Source organism: Lutjanus erythropterus, chromosome 17, assembly GCF_056507025.1.
Source record: "Lutjanus erythropterus isolate fLutEry1 chromosome 17, fLutEry1.hap2, whole genome shotgun sequence".
NCBI lineage: Eukaryota > Metazoa > Chordata > Actinopteri > Lutjaniformes > Lutjanidae > Lutjanus > Lutjanus erythropterus.
In genome coordinates this window covers 35,459,610-35,482,223 of record NC_139333.1, presented here as the reverse complement: position 1 = coordinate 35,482,223, position 22,614 = coordinate 35,459,610, and the positions used below count along the sequence as shown (strand labels likewise).

The 22,614-nt window shown below is 38.4% G+C and overlaps 1 protein-coding gene across 1 annotated transcript in view; it reads right to left on the bottom strand.

Annotated features, from left to right (window-relative positions):
- LOC146312525 (signal transducer and activator of transcription 5B-like) overlaps positions 1-18,533 on the bottom strand; it is a 31,997-nt gene extending 13,464 nt beyond the window's left edge. The window contains exons 1-9 of the mRNA XM_084740027.1: positions 18,365-18,533; positions 16,052-16,186; positions 15,141-15,297; positions 8,307-8,396; positions 7,924-8,101; positions 7,542-7,672; positions 5,033-5,184; positions 4,612-4,767; positions 117-296 (exon numbers count right to left, since the gene is read on the bottom strand). Coding sequence (XP_084596153.1) covers positions 117-296; positions 4,612-4,767; positions 5,033-5,184; positions 7,542-7,672; positions 7,924-8,101; positions 8,307-8,396; positions 15,141-15,297; positions 16,052-16,179 — 1,172 coding nt within the window. The 5' untranslated portion in view covers positions 16,180-16,186; positions 18,365-18,533. The remainder of the gene's footprint in view (positions 1-116; positions 297-4,611; positions 4,768-5,032; positions 5,185-7,541; positions 7,673-7,923; positions 8,102-8,306; positions 8,397-15,140; positions 15,298-16,051; positions 16,187-18,364) is intronic.
- Positions 18,534-22,614: the final 4,081 nt, after the last annotated feature.

The following is a 22,614-nucleotide window of genomic DNA, read 5'->3' as shown; positions in this document are numbered from 1 at the left end:
TATAAACTGCCTTTTAGTATCTGCTTCAGTAGCTGCTGTAATCCTAATTATTTATGTCTTGCATCAGCCAAGAGTCCACACAGTGTTTTATCAATCCACTTATCACGTGTCCTCACCTGTGTGTGCTCTCATTCTTCAGCAGAGCTTTGGCCTGCTGCTCGCTAACAATGACAGCCTTGACCTGAGGTGGGTTCATGTGGACGTTGAGCTTCCCGCCCACCAGGAGGCGCACTGTGGCTGCAAACTTGGTCTGGGTCTTTAACACCTGGGGTGGCTGCTTTTCAATGATGAAGGTGCTGAAGAGAAAAGGGGAGAATGATGGGTTGGTCAGTATTTTCTCTCATGGGAGAATCTGAGTCATCAAACAGCAGTGGTATTGATGTATGAGGGTTAGCTCAGCTAATTCCTTTAATATAGTAAAGCAACTGGGAGTACAAGGCCACATGGAAGGAATTAGAGTTTGGAAACCCTACTAACTTTCCTCTACAGGCCAGACCTGCTGACAGAGGATTTGCAGCTCAATTGGAAGAGAAAAAAAAACCCTACCCCTAACCCTGGAGAAATCTCACAGAAGATGGTTAAACCTTTAGACCCCTGTGGAATTTTAGAAAGTTACTGCAGTTCTGTGAGAGAAACACAGCTATGTTATAAGAATAATCAATAGTGATGTGGCAGTAGGCAGTGTTTTAGGCAATTTATATGAGATATTTAAAAGAGAAATTTTAGGCAATTTATAAGAGAAAAATATTCACAATATCAATATTCAATACATTATATTACTGAACATGAGTACTGCACAGCTCCCGGTAAAAGGGGCAGTACAAAACAAAGAGAAACTCGATTTCAATATTGACCGTACCACACACTGAATTAATCTGTTTTTCTTCTTTAAGATCGACATATTGTCCAGTTTCAACTTCCCCCAAGAAAAGAGCACCCATCTCCAGCAGCGAAACACAGGAAGGTCCCATTTCCATACAAAACTACACTACAAAGTTTTCAGTCATTACAGGACAAAAGCAAGAATGACTTTTTTTGTGGGTACCTCCATTATTTCAGTCAGAAGTACATACCTACAAATTTATCTACAGCAGAATAAGTCAGTCTCTAGATGTACAAAGCTCTCTTTCATGCTAAAAATGAAAACATTATGTACATTAAAGATAAGTGGGAAAAAAGGAGCAGGAATATGGATATCTGGGGTAAAGCTTGAGATCTGTTCACGAACCTGAAAGGGCCGGATCGGTTCAGGTCAGGGCGGGTCAGGCCTCATTTCTCACATATTTTATAGGCTCAATTCGGATTTGGGCTGTTTATCTATCTATTTATTTATTTATTTATCTCTCTAATTTAGTCCTTGTCAGTTCAAATTCCCTTAATGTATTTTCCTTCTCACTAAAAACTCCTACTGTTTAGAAGCAAGCTTGTTAAGAAAAATGTTGGGCTGTAATCGGGTTCGGGCTGAAATATGCTAATGAAGGTCAGGTCCAGGTCAGTTTCAGACAGAATTTTGTTGGCATCAGGCCTCAACAGGCTCAAGTTTCAGGCACAATTAAAGCTCTAATCTGGGGAGGCTTGAAGGAAATTTGCAGCTTTCAATGGTCCAACAAACTCTATGAATAAAAAAAAAAAACACTGCTGGAAAATTATTATTAGGTTATTTTAAGACCCCAGACCAGGAAAAATACAAGAATAGTTTAATGTCCTGGAGACAATGTGGCTCACTGGAGGAAAATCACTTCCAAATATTCTGGGACTGTCCCAAACTAAGTTAATATGGGAGTGTCATCCACAAAACACTGAGTACGTATTCAAGACTCATATACCCCAAAACAGAGACTCTTCATTTGGGCAACATTTTGTTTTTGAAACAGAGGAAGGATATAAAGCTACTGCAGACCATGTTGGTGGCTAGTGGAAAAAATAAATAAAATACCACATAGAGTGGAAGACTGTAATAACTGTAATTACAGTAATAAATCATAAAATGACCACGATATGTCATCAGAGATTAAAGAAACTTGACATGAACACTGCAGTCGTGGTGTCCCACTTTGATTTATGTGAAACAGATACACAAAATAGTTATTCCCGTCCAGAATGGAAATTTCAAAGTTCAAATTAATGCTGAATTTTCACTGGATGTATAAATGTCTGTTTATAAGTCGTAAGAAATCATTAATAATCTTGTCGAGGAAGAAAATGTTTACAACCTTTAAACTGAGCAAAATGTTAATGGAGATTGGCAGCAGTGAGACAGACAGGTACTTAACTCAACATCCACAGTGTGTCATTTCCAGTGGTGGACAAAGTACTCAACCCCAGTACTTGAGTCAAAGTATAGATACTCCTGGTCAAATATTACTCAACTACAAGTGAAAGTTGCTCAGTCAAAATTTTACTCAAGTTAAAGTACTAGAGTACTTGCTTTTAAAAATACTTAAGTATTCAAAAGTACATGTTTTTAAAAATACTTAAGTATTCAAAAGTACAAATTACAAAGTACATTTTCTAATATCAATACATTCTGTATTGTTCTCATGATGCATTTACAGAAGCTTGTAACTCTCTGAAACCATCTAATGATGCACTGATGCTTGTAGAACCACTCTGCTACACAAAATCTACAGAAACACCTGTAAAAACTTCAGCATAGAAATACAATCATAAACAAAAAGGACAGCTATTATCAATTTCTGATGTAACTGTATTAAAATCACATCATGAAAATTAGATTGAAGCCAACTGTAAGGACTTCACCAAGTCTGTTAAATAACTGAGATTTCTTTCTGTCTTCAGAGGCAGTATATAGACATGAATTATGTGGTATTTTTCACCCTGATAAAAACAATCCAACTTTAAAAGCTACCTGGAACAATTAATAATTATAATAACATCTTGAGATTTCATTTTGTCTTTCTCCTGCCGTCACCATTACTGCTTTTTGTTTGAATGACAGAGGGAGAGCTTGCTTGTTCTTGTTACAGAGCGCCTGGATGACGTGTTTCCACTTTTACATCAATCCAGAGGAGCTACTGTGATTGGTTTTCTTTTGTGAGGAACACAGCATGTGACCAACTGCATTTTAGAAAAGAAAAACACCAACAGCTGACTTCAAAGCTCAGTCGAAAAGTAACAACAACCTTCCTAGAAATGTAGTGGAGTCAAAAGTAAAATATTTGTCTTTGAAATGTAGTGGAGTGAAAGTAATAAGTTTCCAAAAAAACAAATACTAGAGTAAAGTACAGATGCTCAAAAATTGTACTTAAGTACAGTACTCAAGTAAATGTACTTCACTACTGTCCACCACTGTTCATTTCAGAGCAGTGGACTTTTGTTTTCAGGACAACAGTCTTAACTTTACATTGACAGAAAATCAACAGTTATAAAAAGCCATTCAACTTACAGTGGAGGACTCACTGTCACTTGTTATTGTCTATTTATGAGGTTGTCTGCATCCTGCGCATCCTGTGCTCCTGCAGAGCTCCTGCAAAGCTCCTGCAAAGCTGCCTGTCTGTGGCAGAGGAGGGGGTGGGGGGAAACAACTCGCTTCAACCACAGACTGTATATTAAACAGGAATAGAACCTATTTAATACACAGTCTGTGGCTCCAACTCTCTATTTAGACTGCTGCACTCATTTTTGCATGAGCAATGGCTACATACTGCTCATCTGAAATGCAAAAACGGACCCATTCTTTGAGGACTGAAAATGATCAGTTCTACTAAATTTAGAATAAATGGATTAAATTTATAACCCCAGCACAAGCTGTTTGACTTCACCAACATTTCATGCTTCCACTCTCTACCTGATGAGAACACTAGAAATGAGTTGCTCTTAGGGCTGAGCTAAGGACTGCAGCTTTGAAATACTGAACCTCTTTCTGTACATGTGCATGTATGTAAAGAACTGTAAAAGAGATTTATGAAAAAAAAGCCTTATAAATAAAAAAGACTGTGCACTCTGTCATGCTGCCTTTTTCCAAATAAAAATAAAATTTAAAAAAAGGACACAGTGGATAAAGAGATTATATCAATGAAAGTCAACAAGAGAATCAGTAAGAACCACAACACTGATGAAATCCTACACCCACAGAGACCATGCTTCTTGTCATGAACACGACATGACACAGCTCTCACTCTAGTTACAGCAGGACAAAATGGCTTGTAGTAATGGCAAATGGAGAGTCTCCTAATTCATTGACACTAACTGACTGTGTGGTAATAGAAAGAGAAAGTGAGCATATTTGTGAGAGGGTGGGAGAGTGAGCATATAGACAGAAGTGAAACTAAATTTAACTTGATTCAGTAATTGTGCAATGTAATACTGGTGTAGTTCTGTGGTTAGGCAGCAGTGTAGATTGAACTGCACTGCACACCGAGTCTCTGATAAAGGAGAAAAGCAGAGCTTACAGAGGCTGAAAGCAAATTCTCTAGTCTGTATGTGTCTCCTATATGAAATGGGTATAATTACAGGTACTTGAGAGAGAGGCTTTATCCAATTCCACAATGCACATGTAGACTGGACAAGCAAACTCTGTCCATTGTCACTGCAGTAAGACAGAATCTGCCTTGCGGCGTCCATACAACATTGAAGAGGTGAAAGTCTAACCTGGTAACCAGGGCGGAGATGATATCAGTGATGTCAGCGTTGAGTTTGCTCAGCAGCTCTTCCATGGGGCCTGGCAGAGGAAGCTGCTGGGTCAGATGTTCACAGCGCCGGATCTGCTGTCGGTTCTGCCAGATCAGGTCAGCCAGCTTCTCACACCTGGTGGACAGGGACAGGAGGGGGAGACACCACCACAGAGTGGAAGGGGAGGGGCTGGGAGTGAGTATATTATGTATATATAAAGTGTATGTATGCATACAAATCCTATTATTACATTTTTCTGTTTTTTTATAGATTTATGAGGACTATTTTTTTTTTTCAAAGTTTTAGTCAACACCCTAACTAGAAGAAAAAAATCATAAAATCTCCACCATATGATTCAGTACGCAAGTTAAAATAACAAATCAACATGTTCAGTATATACCAGGACTGGAGAACATCCAGTCCCCCCTCATGAGGGCCCCCATTGCCTGCCAGCTGCTGCCTCCTCTTCCACTGGATGAGTTCCTCATCAAGGATCAGAGTCTGCTGCTTCCTCAGAAGGGCCAGAGTCTTCTGGTGTTGTTCTGACAGGTCCTGCAAACACACCAGCAGCCACGTGCTCAGAAACATCTCATATGGAACACTCAGGGCCCGATTTACTTCAGGTTTTTCATGAGTAAAAACATGGGCAAACTTGACATCAACTGCAAACACATGTGAAAGCTGATCTACTAACAGTGCACACATTTCTTTTTATTCTCATTCAATAATCCTCAACGCAGAAAAACACCACGATTAAACATTAATTTATTGTAGCTCATATGTAGCCACACCAAACTGAACATTCACAGCCAGTGTAGCCTAAAGAAAATTAACACTGACCTTTATTATGTCTTCCTATTTCCTTCTTTTTTGCCACAAAAACATTACATTTTGAACTGGGTTTTTTTGGGAGGTTGCACATTTCTGCCCCCAGGGCGCATCTCTCCTCTCCAAAAGTGGGCACCTCTCGTCCCCTGCTGCTCTGCTGTGGGATCACTTGGATTGAGAGACCTCACCACTGCCTATACCCCACCTTCAGTCCCTCTTGTCAGGGGATTTATCGCCACTGTCAGACCAGATACAGGCTGATCAGCTGCCCGGTGTGTGCAACAATGGCCTGAGTGTTCCACCTGCGGACACAGCTCACACCTCGTGCTCAGTGAATTTATTATTTATTTATTTATTGGAGATAGCTGAGGAAGTTTTATTATACGCTATTTTTTCTTTTGTTTTTCACCTTTTATCTTGCCATCTTCTCTTAATTTCATCTGTTGTTATTGACCTTTTTTTGTTGTAGCTCAACAATATGTTTATGTTTCCACTACCACCTCATTGGATTGAATTTCATTTTTTGCTTGCAGTCATTCTACTCTGCATCCAAACTCCCCAGGGTGGAAACCTATAAAACACGCAAAACCTTCAGTTAAATCCTGCTGTCTCCAAAGTGTTTGCACCTGTTGTCATTTATGCAATTATTCTTAGTCGATTACCTGCAAAACACATACTGACCAAACATGCAATATGCTAGAATGCACACGCAATTTAGCACTCTTTATTTGGGATGTCAGTAAATGAGGCCCTCGGTGTGTTAACAAACACAACAGGGACCATTAGGTTAGCAGGAGTCTGGACAGCATGTTTGCATATACGATAGTGTCCTGATTATTCTAAGATCCACTTCACATGCTGCCATGGTAACTGGTTGAGCTGTGGAAAATGACTTATTTAGACTTAAAAGAGATGTTTTTACTACATCTGTATAAATTAGCATCAGAGCTAATGTACTTACACTTTGACTCAATTACTTCTGTAAAAACATAAAATATAAAATGACTGTGCTGGAGCTGTTGTGAAGAATTATAAATTCAGGAAAAATACAGATTCAAGCAGGGAGAGAAACAGAAGCTCATGTGAACAACAACAGGTTGTTGCTACTGCTTACTGCTGTAAGTTTATTTGATCTACCACTGCTGAAATAATACAAATAAATAAATAAATAATTGATAGCCACAAAAAGTAGATTTAGGGTTCAGCTCTCAGCACTTTTGTCTCTGTGGTTTGAGGTTTAGTTTCTCTCCGGTGTCCCTGCGGCAGTAGCTCAGTCTGTAAGGACTGGGGTCGCCAGTTCAAGTCCCACATGGACCATGTATGGAGTGTGGACTGGTAGCTGGAGAGGTGCCAATTCACCTCCTGGGCACAGCCGAGGTGCCCTTGAGCAAGGCACCAAACCCCTAACTGCTCGGGGCGCCTGACTATATGTATGTGTGCAGCCCCCTCGCTCTGACACCTCTCTCAGATGCATGTCTATACCTCCTGTTTGTGCATGTGTGTGTATGTTGAGCCTGTTTATGTTATTACAACAGAGTGAAAAGAATGTAATTACCCCTCAGGGATTAATAAAGTATGCCTTCTTCTTCTTCGGGTATCTGCTTCATTTTACTGTTTGATGTTTGCTTTCAGTTGGGTAGGAGTCGTGTTGAGTTAATGCCAATGAAGACTTCCAGATTTTGCTACTTCATAATAAAAGCGTTTAAATAACAAAATGATGGGAGACTTTTATTGTGAATAATCTATAAGATGTGAAGTCTTTATTCACAGTTTTACAGCCACTTGACTCAAGCTAAGGTCGTCTTTAGTTACATGACATGTCTTGAAATGGGTGTCCCTGTTGTAACGGAGATGCAAATCCCTGCTGTGCCGAGAAAAACTGAGTCAAACCAGGCCAGCTCATGTGTATGGTACTACCTTATCACAACCGACAGCCTAAAAAGAGAGACTGATTTACTGCATGGAACTACTTTTGAAGTTTGATTGTAACCATTCCTTCATTTATGAGCACACAAAATGTCACAGCCTTTGTTATTTGCAGAGTTACAGTATGTGTATGTGCATGTGTGATGTCTTCATACAAGCCTGTATTTCTGTAGTGTGCTGGCCTCTCTGGTGAGCCAGGCCTCCACAGTGGCTCTCTTGCTCTGTAGGGTGGTCTCCCGCTGAGAGCGCTCAGCTGGAGGCAGTGAAGACAGGCTGCTCAGCTGGGCTGACAAAGCAGGACACAGGAGGCAAAAGACAGGCAGGACATTACACACAGCAGCTGCGTAACTTTTCACCAGCCCCTGATTGCAGAGTCTTTTCAACAAAGATATGTATCAGTCAGACAGGCTGGTGATGGTTGAACTTGTCCTCCTGGCAGGACAAAGACACAAAACTGAAGCTAGAATGGAAGATAAATTCTGAGTTCTGTGCTGCTTCTGGTTTGTTGTTTGGATTCACTCATAACTTTTCATGTACCCTGGATGCGCAGGTTCTCCTGGTACTGGATGATGAAGTACTCCTGGCTGTGCTGCAGCTTCCTTAGTTCATTCTCAGTCTCCTGTGTGGCCAGGCGGAGCTCCTCAAAGGCCTGGTTAATCTGCTGGTGGCGCTGTGACAGGCTGTCCATGGCCTGCCCCCCACTCCCACAGCTGGCCTACACAAAACATTTAAAAAGCTCCAGATGTTGTCTTAATTTTTCCTTTCTGTCCTGTCAGCTTGGTTCTACCAATATCATGACACTAATGCATGTAATTATTGTTTGTGGATAAAGGCAGACAGTATTTTTCATCCTGTTTCAGAGGCATCTGTCTCAGCCCAGGCACTAATAATGACATATCAACAATCACCTCAACACTTACATTTGTAGCTTCTTGAACCAGCCTCTGCTCTGAGTGCAGGATGTGTTTTATGCAGCGCACCAGCTCCAAAGGACAGCGGTCATAGGTGCTCTGCAAAGACAACACACAGACACAAACACATGATCAGCTCAGTCCAATACCATACCAAGAAGTGGCCAAGCTCTCTCTGACCAACATGTTTAGTTTATTTGCACATTAAATATGCATATAAAAAGACAATTTAAAGTGATTAAAAAGTTAGAACATTGTGCAGGAGAGGCTGAAAGCCAAAAAAAGGCTTATTAAGATACCTCCCCTATATACATACCAATGGTCATACTTCAAATGTCAAAACTAAAGAGTAATATAAAATTGATTTGCAGAAGTGAATGTATACAAGTTGTGATGCATTACAATGAGATTCAAAGAGTGCTACAAATTTTTGTTCATTACAGACTTTTTCAGATGCTTGTTGAACAGTGACAATGTAGATGTTGATTGTAGTGACGTAGGTAGATTGTTCCAGAGAGATGCCCCTCTGTAATTCAAGTTGTATTGATTAAGAGAAGTCAGACAATACGGACAATAAAGGTCCTTTGAGTGTCTCATATAATATGAGTAAATGTCTGAGGAAAACGTCTAGAAAGCACCAGGCAATTCATGAATTAGGTGTACATATTCATACATAAACATACTAGTCTGGAATATGTTCACATTAAAAGTCGATAGCAGTCTTCTGAAAATGGCTCTGCTCTTTTAAAGTGAGACAGGGTCTTTTATTACTGTTACAAAACTGGTTTACATTTCTAAAATGTGAAAATTAGCAATTTTGTTTCTGAGAGTTGCCATTCAAAAGTTACAATTTTTTTGTAACTTTTGTAAATTTTGTTGCCAAACTGCAACAAATTCAACACTGCACTCCCTACCTAGTATGAAATAGATCAGACAAACGGCTCTCAAGATATTGCAGCAACTTTTTTTTCCCCTACTGAACTATACCTGAGCTGTACGTTAGCATCACTGAGCTGGCTAGCACGGTCATACAGTTGGCGGCCAAAGTTCAGTTGGTGAAAAGCAGGGCTGGGCAGAATACTGGTTTCATAGAGGAAAAAGAAAATGTAGTTTTGATTTTTGGGTCAACTCTCCTTTTAATCCATGATTTGTTTTGTTCACAAAATGTCAGAAAAAGTTCATCACAATTTCCCAGAGTCCAGGGTCCAACGGGGTCTGGCCATCAGTCCAAAACCCAAAAATATTCAGTTTACTGTGATATAAAAAAACAAGAAAGCAAATCTTTGATTTAAGAAAGTGGAACCAGAGAATGTTTGACAGCTATTTTAATAATTTACTTAGATGATTAATCATCAAATTTTGGCATTATAAGCTCCCAGTAGATACCAATCAAAGTAAGGTCAACTCGCCTGTGTGGCAGTTTTTGGATTTTTCTTTAAGTCGGACAACAACTATCAGAGGGTGACGAGCTTGGACATTTATAGTTATAGTTGTGTGTAAACTGCAGGAAACTTCCAAACCATTTTATTTTTTAGTAAATTTTTCGACACTTCCTTTTTATTGCATTTTCTTTTTCACATATAACAACAACATCAAAACAAAAGCAAATAACATCACTGTTGGTGTTCATAAATATTCCTTACAGTCACAATCGTATGGTTTTCTATCCACTTGCATTTTCTTTAGTGGTGTTGTTTCTTCTGGACCTTGTCCATTTTTCCTTTTTTCATATTGGGCTTCTTGTATTTGCATTAGTTTCTCCATCAAATGTATTTCTTCTATTATATTTAGACACTGCCATTGTGTAGAAGAGCCCTGTCTACACCACTTCCTAGTAATTATCTTCTTACTAGCTGCCAGTACAACCTTATCCTTAACCAGAGAACCTCTTCATAACATAACATCACAACCATATCCCAGTATATCTCAATTTTTGGACAGCTCCAAAATATATGTGTGATGTCTGCAGCCACGTCCACACATCCACCAGCACGGCTGCTAGCTGTCTACTCTCTACATTTGAGATTTTGGGATTTAGATTTTTCCAACAGTACTTCAATTTTTGTGAACTGGCAGATGTCACGTCTTACACATATTATATCAGTCATCATCTGAGACTTTACATTTCAGTTCAGTTTCTCATTTCACTTTAATGTAGAGAGAGGAACTAACTCTAGATTCCTTTAGACCACAACAAATTTATTTTTTCACCTCAGCTGCCTCCACCCCTTGGAATACACATCATGTTGTCACTTATGAGTGATATCACTTATATATCTTCTGATATGAAACTTCACAGTTATGATAGACTGTTTAGCTATAGTTCCAGGGCCTACTACTAAGGCTGAACGATTCTGAAAAAATATCTTATCGCGATTATTTTTAATGATAGTGCAATAGCAATATGATATGAGGTGATGATCATTTTTACATCCTTATTCTTACTTTGATTGAAAAACATGTTTTTTTTTGCAGGAATCTGTACCAAATGAAATCTGAAGAATCTGATGTGTAGGACAGGACATCTCTGCCTCATGAAATTCATTCATTTAAGTTTTATGACAAACATTTTGCCTTTAACAAATATTGCACCTCCTGTGATTTGAAAATTGCAGAAAGCCGTATTGCAATTTAGATAAAATTTTGATTAATTGTGCAGCCCTACCTACTATTACAAAAACAGCATTATAACAAAAGGTCATATTCTACATTCGCCAATAGTGACACAGATTCATTCTCTTGAAACATGCCACTTGTGGTCACATATTGGCCTAATACCAACAAAAAATACTCTACAGCCCAATATGATAGATTAGGGTTAAGGCTAGACAAGCATGTTGCTTCTTCCTACTCCTTTTTGGACATCAAATTTTCACTTATGTCAAGAGTTCACTTATATCAAAGAGAGAGAGAGAGAGAGAGAGAGAGGGAGGGAGGGAGGGAGGAGGGAGCACATCTGCCCTTTACCTGACGTATGTGTGTGACATACAGTTGTATTATTGTGGGATCACTGTCCCACACTTTTTAATCTGACAAAGCACACAGAGGAGGATACAAGCACAGCAGTTAAACAGCTTTTGACCTGTTAATCATGGAAAATACCTGCACTGAAGTACTTCCCTGTTACTAAATGAATTTCATAAATATAGGTTTCACATGTCTTACATCATCAGCAGATGGATTTATTAAACTTTTGAAATCGTGCTACACACATCACATCTGCTATCACAAACTCCTGTGTTTGGTTCATTTGCTTTCACATCATAAATGAACTGTACCAGAGTTCGTTTGGAACAGCACCAAGACCCACCTTTTCAGGTGGACTCTGTCCAGTTCTTTGGTCCACACCAGGGTTCAATTGACAGCTATCACACCAGCTTGAATGAAAATTATATGCTGAACTGGTCACTGTTGTTCCTCGCAGTTGCTTCTCATGTTCTGTCAGGCACTAACCGATTACTTGTCCTTGAACACACAACTGTCCCTTCAGAGTAACAATTCCTGATAATACAAGCACATTCTGACCCTACTGATAAGCACTTTCTATTCATTCTTTCCCAACCAGATTCACGTTCTCCCAAACTATTTGTGTTCCTTACCCTATAAAAGACAATGCGTACTCCTGATTGTTTCCTTACACTTTGTGTGTGACTGTGTGCTGATCTTTTGCAAAGTTCAATCAAAACATCACAAAGACAGTCTCGGTCATTGTGCCTGTCTTCATTTTCAGATTTTCCACCACAGGCCCCCAGAAGGCCCCCATGAAATGTGGCACTAGCACAAGTCTTTGGGACTTTTTAAATTGTTTGCATCTTGTGGCTCAAGATTAATGAAAGGACATTAGGGGACGGAACACAAAATTCACAGTTTTGATTTTCATTTCGTTTTCGTTTCATGCTTTTGAGTCACAGATCGGGTCATTTTTTGAATCAGCACATAAGAAAAAACAGGTAGGATTAGTGTTAAATTATTTAAAAAATGCACTTGGCTTTGATCTCTCTCTGTAGTCATCACCACAGTAATGTAATGTAATGTAATTATATATGTACACACACACACACACACACACACACTAATTATATGTGATGAAAAATGACACTGTAATAATACCATACAGTATACTTTGAATACTACACTGTATAGTACTATATTATAGTACATAAAATAGATAATTACACACTGCACAGTGTAATACACTACTACACTCTGTAGTCTGGCTCTGATCGGTTAGAAGTCAATCAACACAAACAGACTGTGTCACAGACAGGCAGACACAGAGCTGCACTGGTGAGCAGAGTGGAGCTGTGTAGAAGTACAGACAGCAGATATCGCCAAAGTTTCAAGAAATATCACAATCTTATAATCTTTTCTTCGTTGTACCCCTAAAAGACACTGAGTCACTTCATAGTGTTTGTGACGCCCAGAAAAACATATTCATAGTCTGGGAAAGGTTTTCTGTTTCAGTGGGTGTCACAAGAGCAGACAGGACAGGTCTGCTTGAGCTGACAGAGAATCACTATAGCTGACAAATGAGCCCTGCTTCTTGTTACCTGCACCAAATAGTTTCAGCATACTGCTGCAGTGACTGGTCAAACAAGGTTTCAGGGTAGACTTCTTTTCTTGTCTCAAGCTGTGTTTACACTACATGATTTTCAGAGTGGTCAGATGGCTGTACTGTTCACACTACACTATATTCTGCCTGTAATTGGGAATCTTGAAGTCATTGCGGTTTGTATGCGCATTACAAGATCTTTCACCAGCTCTACAATCTGTGTTTTGTCACAAAAACACACAGGTGAGAGGACATTAGATTATCTAACTGTAACATCTGTAGTGCTGTAGCTGTGGAGGTGGAGCTAGTTTGAACTACTTTAATAACTGCTTTTTGTTAATTTTTCTTCTATATTTGTCTTTTTTGACTGCTGCTCCAGTGCTCTTCCATTGCTCTTTCTTAACTCCTCTCCTTACCCCATCCTGAACTCCCCAAGCCTCTCCCACACCAACAGATATTAAACTTGCTTGATATCTTTTGGGTGTCTGCAAGGCATCAGTGAGCTCTCAGAGCTTTTTTTTGAAGGTTAGAGCTGTTTTTGGAAGGTTCACATTAGGCCTGAACGATTTATCGTTTTCTGATCGAAATTGCGATTTCAGACAACGCGATCACGTGATCGCCAAAGCTGCGGTTTTTTGCAGTGCTCCTGAGGGCTGTACTACGAAGCAAGCTCAACACAGCCAGGCTTTCTTTGTATGATCTGGATCGACAAAGCCTAAAACCTCAATCAGAGATAACGGGTATCACGACGGTGGTTATCAACTCACTTTCTTAATCCAGGCTTTCGTCTTCAGACTCTGTGCGCGCTCACATAAAAGGGACGTTTGTTGCGTCATTTCACTCTTCTTCCGCATGAAGTGAAGCGATCGCGAGCCACTTACTTAAGTCAAAATGATCAAGTTGTTATAATTATGAGCTGTGGAAAGTATACTAAATACATTACAGCAAAAAACAACATTGTTGCTGCAAATAAAGCAGGATAAGAAGAATGATGTCAGAAAATGACTGATGGACTAAATGCGGTCTTAATGCTGCCGTTTATTCTAACATGAAAACTGCACATTAAACAATAAAACTCCATATAGCAGATTTAAACATGATGAAGTCTGTCTGACACTGTCCTATGATGACAGAGACATGGAGATCACAGAAGTTTCTGGTTAAACGAACGTAAAATGAGTGTTACTGATTTAAGACTGTCTGTGATAAATGATGATGAATTTTCTAATCAGTGATCTGAACTGCAGTATCACCAAGACAAAAGACATAACAGTAAAAAGTATTCAAAGTGTCTGTAGTTGCTTCATCATTATTTTACTGTGTGGATTATATACGATGTCAATTTAAAGTGTTAATATGATCTGGAGCAAACGGGAAAAATGACTCTGCATCACCAAACGGAGGTTACCATCATGACAGCGCGATGCATACAGTTTGTACCGCTGTTTCATTTTTACATTATATGGATTCGTTCGGTGATATAACGAACATACAGCTCAACAACTTTTCATTTTTAATGTCTTCCCTTAGTTTTAAAGCTATATCGCTCATAAACAACCTTGTTAGGACAATTATAAGTTACAGAACGGCGCGTTTTACAGACGATTTAATCTGAAACTCTTAACATAACCTGCTGCCGACCAGGTCATGAGTTTAGCATAAATTACCACGGTGATCTATCAGGTTAAAAGACAGCCACCTTCATGACACTGAAAACCCTGGATTTAGACTCAACATAGCTCGCTAACACATTAATCTCGCTTCGTAGTTACACTCCTCTGACGTGCATCACAACCAACAATGCAGCGAACGTCATATGGAACTTAATGAATGGACCAGACCTGTGTGTGTGTGTGTGTGTGTGTGTGTGTGTGTGTGTGTGTGTTATTAATTTATTTATTTATACGAATTTAATGTGATGATGTGTGCGAATTGTCTTCAGTATAGTCAGTAGTTTTTCTCTTAATGTTATTTTTCTTTGAAGCCCTCACAAATACCTAGTTTGAATAATTAATAATGATTGTAAATGTTACTATACATTGTGAATATTGCACTGAAGCTTGATTTGAAGAAAAAATCGTGAATCGAATTGAAATCGCAATATCTGCCAGAAAAATCGCAATTAGATCTTTTCCTAAAATCATTCAGCCCTAGTTCACATGTTGCAATTAAGCACCGACCGAACACTGATTTGGGGGCTTTTGTCAGCAAACACCAAAAACAGTTAGCGAGTGGAAAATCAGGCTATAGTCCTGTAGTGTGAACTGGACATTTCAGTAGCTGACTGGTACCTTGAGCTGGGTGGCATAGTGGCCCAGCTTGATCTTCAGCAGAAAGCCGTCCTCTCCTCCCTGAAGCTGAGCTTTCCTTTGCAGCTCTGCCACCAGGTTGTCCAGCAGACGCTTGGCCTTGGCCTCCTCAGCTGGGTTGTCTAACTCTACTGAATCCCTATGAAAGGCACAAACACATTTTTGGATTTTTAAATCAATCCCAAGCCAATGTTAAGATCAGTCGTCCATCAGTTAGTCTGTCTACTTAATAGCACTTCAATGATAAATCAGTGATCATTTATAAATCAATTACTACATTAATTGACAACCATTTTGTTAATATTTTCTGGTTTCTTTACTCCTCTCTGCAAGTAAACTGAGTATCTTTGGGTTGTGGACAAAACAAGGATGTCATCTTGGACTTTGGGAAACACTGATCAATATTATTCACCATTTTATGGCCCAAACAACTAATTGATTAGAGGAGAAAATGATCAACAGAGTGATCAATAATGAAAATAATCGTTACAGTAAAGACTTGAAAAACAGAACCACTTTGGAACTATTTTTCAACTGACAAGATTGTGACAGGATTAATCAATCGATTATCTACAAAACTAATTGTTTAATGGAAAAAATGATCAACAGATAATGAAAATAATCATTGAGGCCGAGATGTGGAGCACATGGACATCTGAAATAATCATTACTTGCAACCCTACAACTTTGACTATTAAACACCTTATGAGTAAATTAAATTCCTAATGAGTAGCACAATATTATAAAAATAAACTTCTGTGATTATACTATTATTATATTATATTATGTTATTTAAAAACAAAGAAAAAAAAAATCCAGCCGGAGGCAAAAAAAAAAAGACTTTTCCATTTAAAAAATCTGAATAAAAATAAAGAAAAGGGCTTTTGCATTACCAAAGCTGGCTCTCAATCCACTGGGCCAGGTAGTGTCGCACCTCAATGGGGAAGTGCTGACCGTACAGTGCCTGCATCTGGTGCAACGCCTCACCCTGCAGCTGCTGGGCTTGGATCCACATTGCCATGGTGCTCCTGTGGAGGATGGCAGGAGAGGAAGCCAGGGAACGGATGAGGGAGAGGGAAAAGGAACAGTAAGCATGAGTAGTAATGAGGAAGATGACCAGAGGGAGATTTAGTAAAGAGGAATAAGAGGAAAGTTGATGAGAAGGAAATGGGAAAGGCAATGAAGAGAGTAGAGCAAGAGAAAAGAGTTGTCATTATATTTTATTGATGACTGGAATGGAAAAAAGCCTTTCAGTCCAATGAATGCCTTCCAGAGGAAACAGTTATGTCGGTAAATAACACAAACCAATATCTGCCAAACTGGTGAGCAGATCCAAAGAGATCTTTCCATTCATGCCTTTGGATGAAAAGTCCTACAGCTACATACAGACAATCCTGACAAAATGACAATTCCCACAGTTCAGTGCCATGTTATTTGTTTAAACCTCATCTCCCATTTTGCACACTGATACAATCAGCAGATGGATTAGAATTAATTCACCTCCGCAACATGTAGAATCGAGGCAAATAAATCCAGACTCAGTCATGTCAATGATAAGCACATTACTGAAGATAGAATTCTTACATAAAGCTATGAGCCCTATCATCATCTGTCCATGTACTCAACTGCTGTAAACAACTGTGGGAAAGGAGCACTCCCCTCCATTACTGCCCATTAATTACACAACAAGAAAAACAACACAAGAAAGAAAGAAATAAAAATCAGTCAATATGTCAAATATTATTTCTCAGTCTGAGGTATGAGGATTAATTTAATGAGCATCATTATATCTGACCTAAAGACAGTTCCAGAGAAATGGTATCTGATAAGGACAGTACCCACAGAGTAATATAAAATTAATGGGAGGTAAAAGCAACACTTTTACTTTTGCTCCCATTTTTCACAAGTTGAAGGGCTGCATGATATGGTAAAAAGGTCATATTGTGATTTTTTTTTCTTTTTGGACTGAAATTGTGAGTTCTTGTTTTTTCATTACAATTTTTATTTTTACTAAAAACAATAAGAATAATAATAATAAAAACTATCAAAATTGCGATGATGTGACATTTGTTGAGGTGTGTACTCAAGAAGCTTGTTTTTTTTATTTTATTTTATCTGGAGATAAAAGATTTTTAGGCCTGGTCATCTTTGCAGGACTACAATACCTCATTATAATGCTGTTTTCTCACACATTTTTGCTTTTTCAAAACAACTGTGATTCGATCCTGGTTCTGCTATTTGAATATTGCACTTGGCCATATTGTGATATCAATAATATTGCGATTAATTGTGCAGCCCTAGTTGAAGTGAGACTACTACATAGTAGCCATAGTTCAAGTGAAAACGTCATATTTAGGCCTGGGCCATATAGCTAAAAACCTGTCACGATATGAAAGGTCCATATTAGTCGACATCGGTAATTATTAATCATGTAGGTTATGACTGTAGACGTGTTGTGTACTTCAAGGGGTGGAAGAAGCTAAAGCAGAACTGGGGGCTGGATGCAGCCCACTGAAAGGTTTCGTGTGCCCCGTAAGATCATTATGGAAACACCAAAAATATTTTTAACACATTCATGACGGAAAATAAACCCGTTGAGTGCACAGAATAAGTTTGGGGTTTTTAACTTCAACTCATGAAAAATGAGAACAACATTGTTAGGTTTATATTTTTGTTGAGTGTGTACTCTGAGCTAGAGTACAGAAAGTAAGCAGTTCCTTAATGATGTGTATATTCCAAAAACTGACCAAAACATAAGTTGTATTTTGACTCGGCAGGTCATTTAGCTGAGAGCACTGACAGAACAGTAGCAGTCAGTTTATTACATGTGTGTGATGACTTGGTGTTATCTTCTCAGGCTACAGTAGAAAGCGGAACGCATCAGTGTGCAGCAGCAGGAGGGAGGCTTGTCCTCCCAACAACTTAGACACATAGCTTAAGCCTGCTAACATACTCAACACTGACACTGGCTTGTTGGTAAACAGGGATTAGATGCAGCAAACATGCAAATGGCAACCTGTGGGTATTGCTGAGCACATGCTGAATGTGAAGCTGGTGAAACTTAGTGGGTATAAGACAGCGGAACGTTAGCTAGCTAGCGTAGCAACTAGCACAGAGGAAAGCTCTATGATCCAGTCCAGCGCGAGAGCAAAACTTCACTTTCATGCGCCACAAGTAGTTCACCGCCTGTCACGACTTAAACTCACCTTTAAAGAGACTGCAGCACCTTATAAAAACACCATGGACCAAGACCGTCCAGCACACACACACACACACACACACACTACTGTAAACCTGACTGCTTATTTGACGTACATGTCACATTGCCAACTACTTTATCGCCGTCTGCTTTCTGGTAAAGCAGCTGTTGTGCTGTTGACTACCATCAAGTTAAAAATGAATATTAAAGATAGTTTCCGATTTTAAATTTCAAAATAAATCACTACGATATGCCTAATCGGTGTATTGGACGGGGATTATTTTTTGTTGCAGCTAGATTACTACGGATATAATATGATACATAAATGAAATGTTTGTAGGAACATTTGTTCCATTTTTGCCCAATAATTGTAAATATAATTTTTTTTACGCTTTTATTTAGGTACGGAACTCTACATTTCCGATCCGTATTGTGCTAACTTCAGCTAGCTTGGAACAACGCTTCTATTTCCGCTAACTGCCCCACCTCTGTGATGATGAATCAGAATGAAAGAAGGCAACGGGTCAGAGTTAGAAATAAAATAAATAAATAAATAAATAAATAAATAAATAAACAAACCGAAGCAATAAATTATAAATATTAAGACCATTTTATTCTATTTCTTTCTGTAAATTTTATTTTATTGTTTCCCTTTTCCTTACATTTTGTATACAAAATCAATTTTGGGTTTGCCTGACACTTTCTATAATAAATGACCTATTTCAAATATGACATATCAAATTCTAATTGTTGTGACTTGCGGCTGTTGATAACTGTTGTCCTCTGAGCATATATACACAGTTGGCATGGGTTGTGGCCATTGACCTTAAAGGTGCAACATACAACATTCAGCCTCACTAGATGTCAGCAAACAACTATTTGCTAAGTAAAGATGTAGCTTGGTGGAATTATGACATCCTGAGCCGATATGATGTCACGCTCCCTGCATATTTGTTGTTATACAAGTTCTCAGGGATTGAAGCACATGTATGTTTCTGCACGTGAGACCCATTTTTCACCCTGTAACTTTGTCATATTACAGCTAAACGATCACTAAAATATCTTTCTGAACACATTTTAGGCAGAATTAAACAATGTAGTTACCCAATCTAGATCCATATTTGATTAGCACTGTTAAAGTTGCCAGTTTTATCTGAGTTTTGTGAGCAGTGTGTATTCAGACACTTTTTTTTTCCAGTCTTCATTGAGGAAATAACACATGCTTTTGTTATGGTCTGAGATTCTGGTGGTCAACTGAGATCTCTCAATGAAGATGCCACTTAAAGCACCTTTAAATCTGGATGCCTGTTGCTTACTGGCATCATTTGCAATATGTATATAATGTGAGAATTGTAGAAATAAAAATCTAAGATTTATCAAAACATAATGAATAAGAAACTGTTGTGGGAGAAAAAAAGACAGTGAGCTGGTTCTACAATTTTTTGCCTTTAACTGCAATGTTGTAGCAATGTTCCTATGGACAACTGGTGGCTTTCATCTTATTAAACTTTAAAGGTCCATTGTGTAAGATCTAGGGGGAATATTGCAGAAATATTCACAAGTATGTTTTCATTAGTGTATAATGACCTTAAAATAAGAATCATTATGAGATGAAGCACTAGACACCACTAAATCCTACAAACTTGTCCCCAACATTTAATTTGCCATGACTGACAGATATGTTAGAATGGAAAACACAAAAATAAAACAAAAATCAGTTACTAAAATAAACCTACCATAGCATGTTGCATTATATCATACAAATCTACTTATTTACTCATACCAATAAGTTTTGAAATTTTTGAACATATTTTTTGTCCTCTCCTTCACTTTTTCTTGCAAACATTCAAGGAACAGACAGAAACTGTGAACCAAATAGCTTTTATTAATTAAATCATTAGTGGTTAAGCAATGAAACATTATACAGGAATCAGTTATCAACAAAACAAAAGCAGGGAAACAGTTAAGTGTGAACTACATGTTGTGTTCCATCGACACAGGCCTCAGCACAGCTGCATGTTGTTACTGCTTTGACGGGCATGGCATTGTTAATCCCCTTTGAATGGCTGAGCATTAAACTACTGAAAGAATTCTTTTGCATGATAATTGTGCATCAGGAAGCTAGAATATTTTATCCTTGCTTACATGTCAGAGTGCCAGATTAGTCATGTGTTGCACTGTGTAGTCAGTGCACACTTAAAAATGATTTGTGCAGAAGAGGTGCAGGCAGCAGTAGGCAAGAGGCTCGTTGGAGATTAAAATGAAATGATGATCTGCACTGGCAGTGATTCACATTATATACCAAAAAAAAAAGAAAAAAGAAAAAAATCACAAGTAAACTGTGTTTGAGCTAGAAGCTAAACTTTGACAATACAAATACTGTGGAAATGTGGTGAACTTTGCCATTAATGTGTTAAATTGTATTTTATATACTTTGGATTGATAAATTTCTCTTGTGTCTGTCTCTACATTAGCCCTTTGATAGACTGCTGACATGTTCAGGGTGTTCGCTCCTTCAGTATGCCGGGATAGCTTCCAGCCTCCACTCACCTGATGAGCATTAGTTTGGAAAATGCATTTACATTTATCTTGAACGTACTAAAAAAATGCAGTCAGAGCAGAAACTCAAGAATGAAAAACATTAGTTCATGAATTCATTCTTGCAAGGCACTCTTGAAATTATAAAAGACATTGATACATCTTGTTACAAACAAGTAAATGCGGTCAGTAAAGGACACCTATGTGGAGATATTTGAATGAAACAGTTATTTGAAAGAGACATATGTAGAAATGCACCTTTTATCTAGAGCTGAGCAAATGATATTGAGATGACTGGACACTAGGGGTCAGTGTCAGACCACAGCAATAACATACACTCTAGACCTATGAATAGACAAGACCCAGAGAACACAGTGCTGATAAGAGTCTAAACTAGTTCTACCAGAGGTTTGTGAGACTTGCTGAAAGTATTGGTCCTTATCTCAGTTTATTAATGAAACACGTCTTTAAATAGCACATAACACGCTTTTGAGAATAAAATTCTCATGAGAGAATAAAGTGAATACTGTTGGAGAGTGAAATGTAATGGACCTATGAGTGAGCTGTCTCTGCCTTATGTTTTGCAGACCTTCATTTATATGGGTACTGGTTATTCTTTGGGAACACTGGCAGTAAAATGTTACATAAGAGTATTGCATGAAACAAAGTGTGCTGAAGGACAACTACAAGCCTACATTCTGACAGTAATGAAAAGGAGAAGACATCAGCCTAGTGTAAATTGTGCTCTCATACAAAATCATACACAAATATTGAACTGTGAGTTCATCAAAACCTAGAAATGACAACAGAATCACTTCGCTTCTAAATAATGGGTAAATGAAGCAGAGTAAGATAACATTTCAGTATTTAAACAAATGAAGAACAAATGGGGTGGAAGGAATAGTTTTGTGTCTGTGAAATGTAAAATATTTCTAAAACACAAGAAATATCTGAATAAGCACGAATATATACTTAATGAGTAATTTGGCCATTAGGAATCTGCAACCCAACAGTCCATGAGATCAGTTCAGATGGCAGGAGATGAGTCATTTCCATATCCTCATCCCACTAGTTGTGATCATTGACTGTAAATAATATATATGTCAATGGCTGTGAGTGCTTAGCGTCTTGATTCAAAAAAAAAAAAAAAAATGAAACCGTTAAAATGCTGGAAAATGACATTTTCTTACAATGGGAATGATGGTGTCCCCTCCTAACCACCTCTTTATCACGTCAGTTTCTGCCATGGCCCCGCCCCCTTCCACAAGTCCCACCCACAACAAAGTTAATTTAATGTTTCCTCCTCCCATTTTCTTCTTCTTCTTTCAATTTTCATGATCATCTACACCATCCAAACACAAACGGACTCTAAAACAACCCTTGAAGTGCTTTTGCAAATACATTTTCATTAACTTTTCATTATGTTTTTAAAGAACACACCCTGTAGTCAAACAGAGTAAAAAGTAAGTTGTTAAATGATAAATCTGTTTGTTTCCAACTTGGGGAGTTTTGGCCATCATTCCTACTGGTAATGATAACATTGTCTTAACCAAGTTAACTGCTGAGATCTGGAAGTGCCGCAACCCATGGTCAGATTAACCTGCTAGGACTCTCTTTTTTGTTTTGATCCTCAGTTCCTGGAGATGATGGAATACTACTAAGCCCTGGGTTTGATCTTTGATCAATTGTTGGCCACTTATAGGAAAACTGTAAACACAA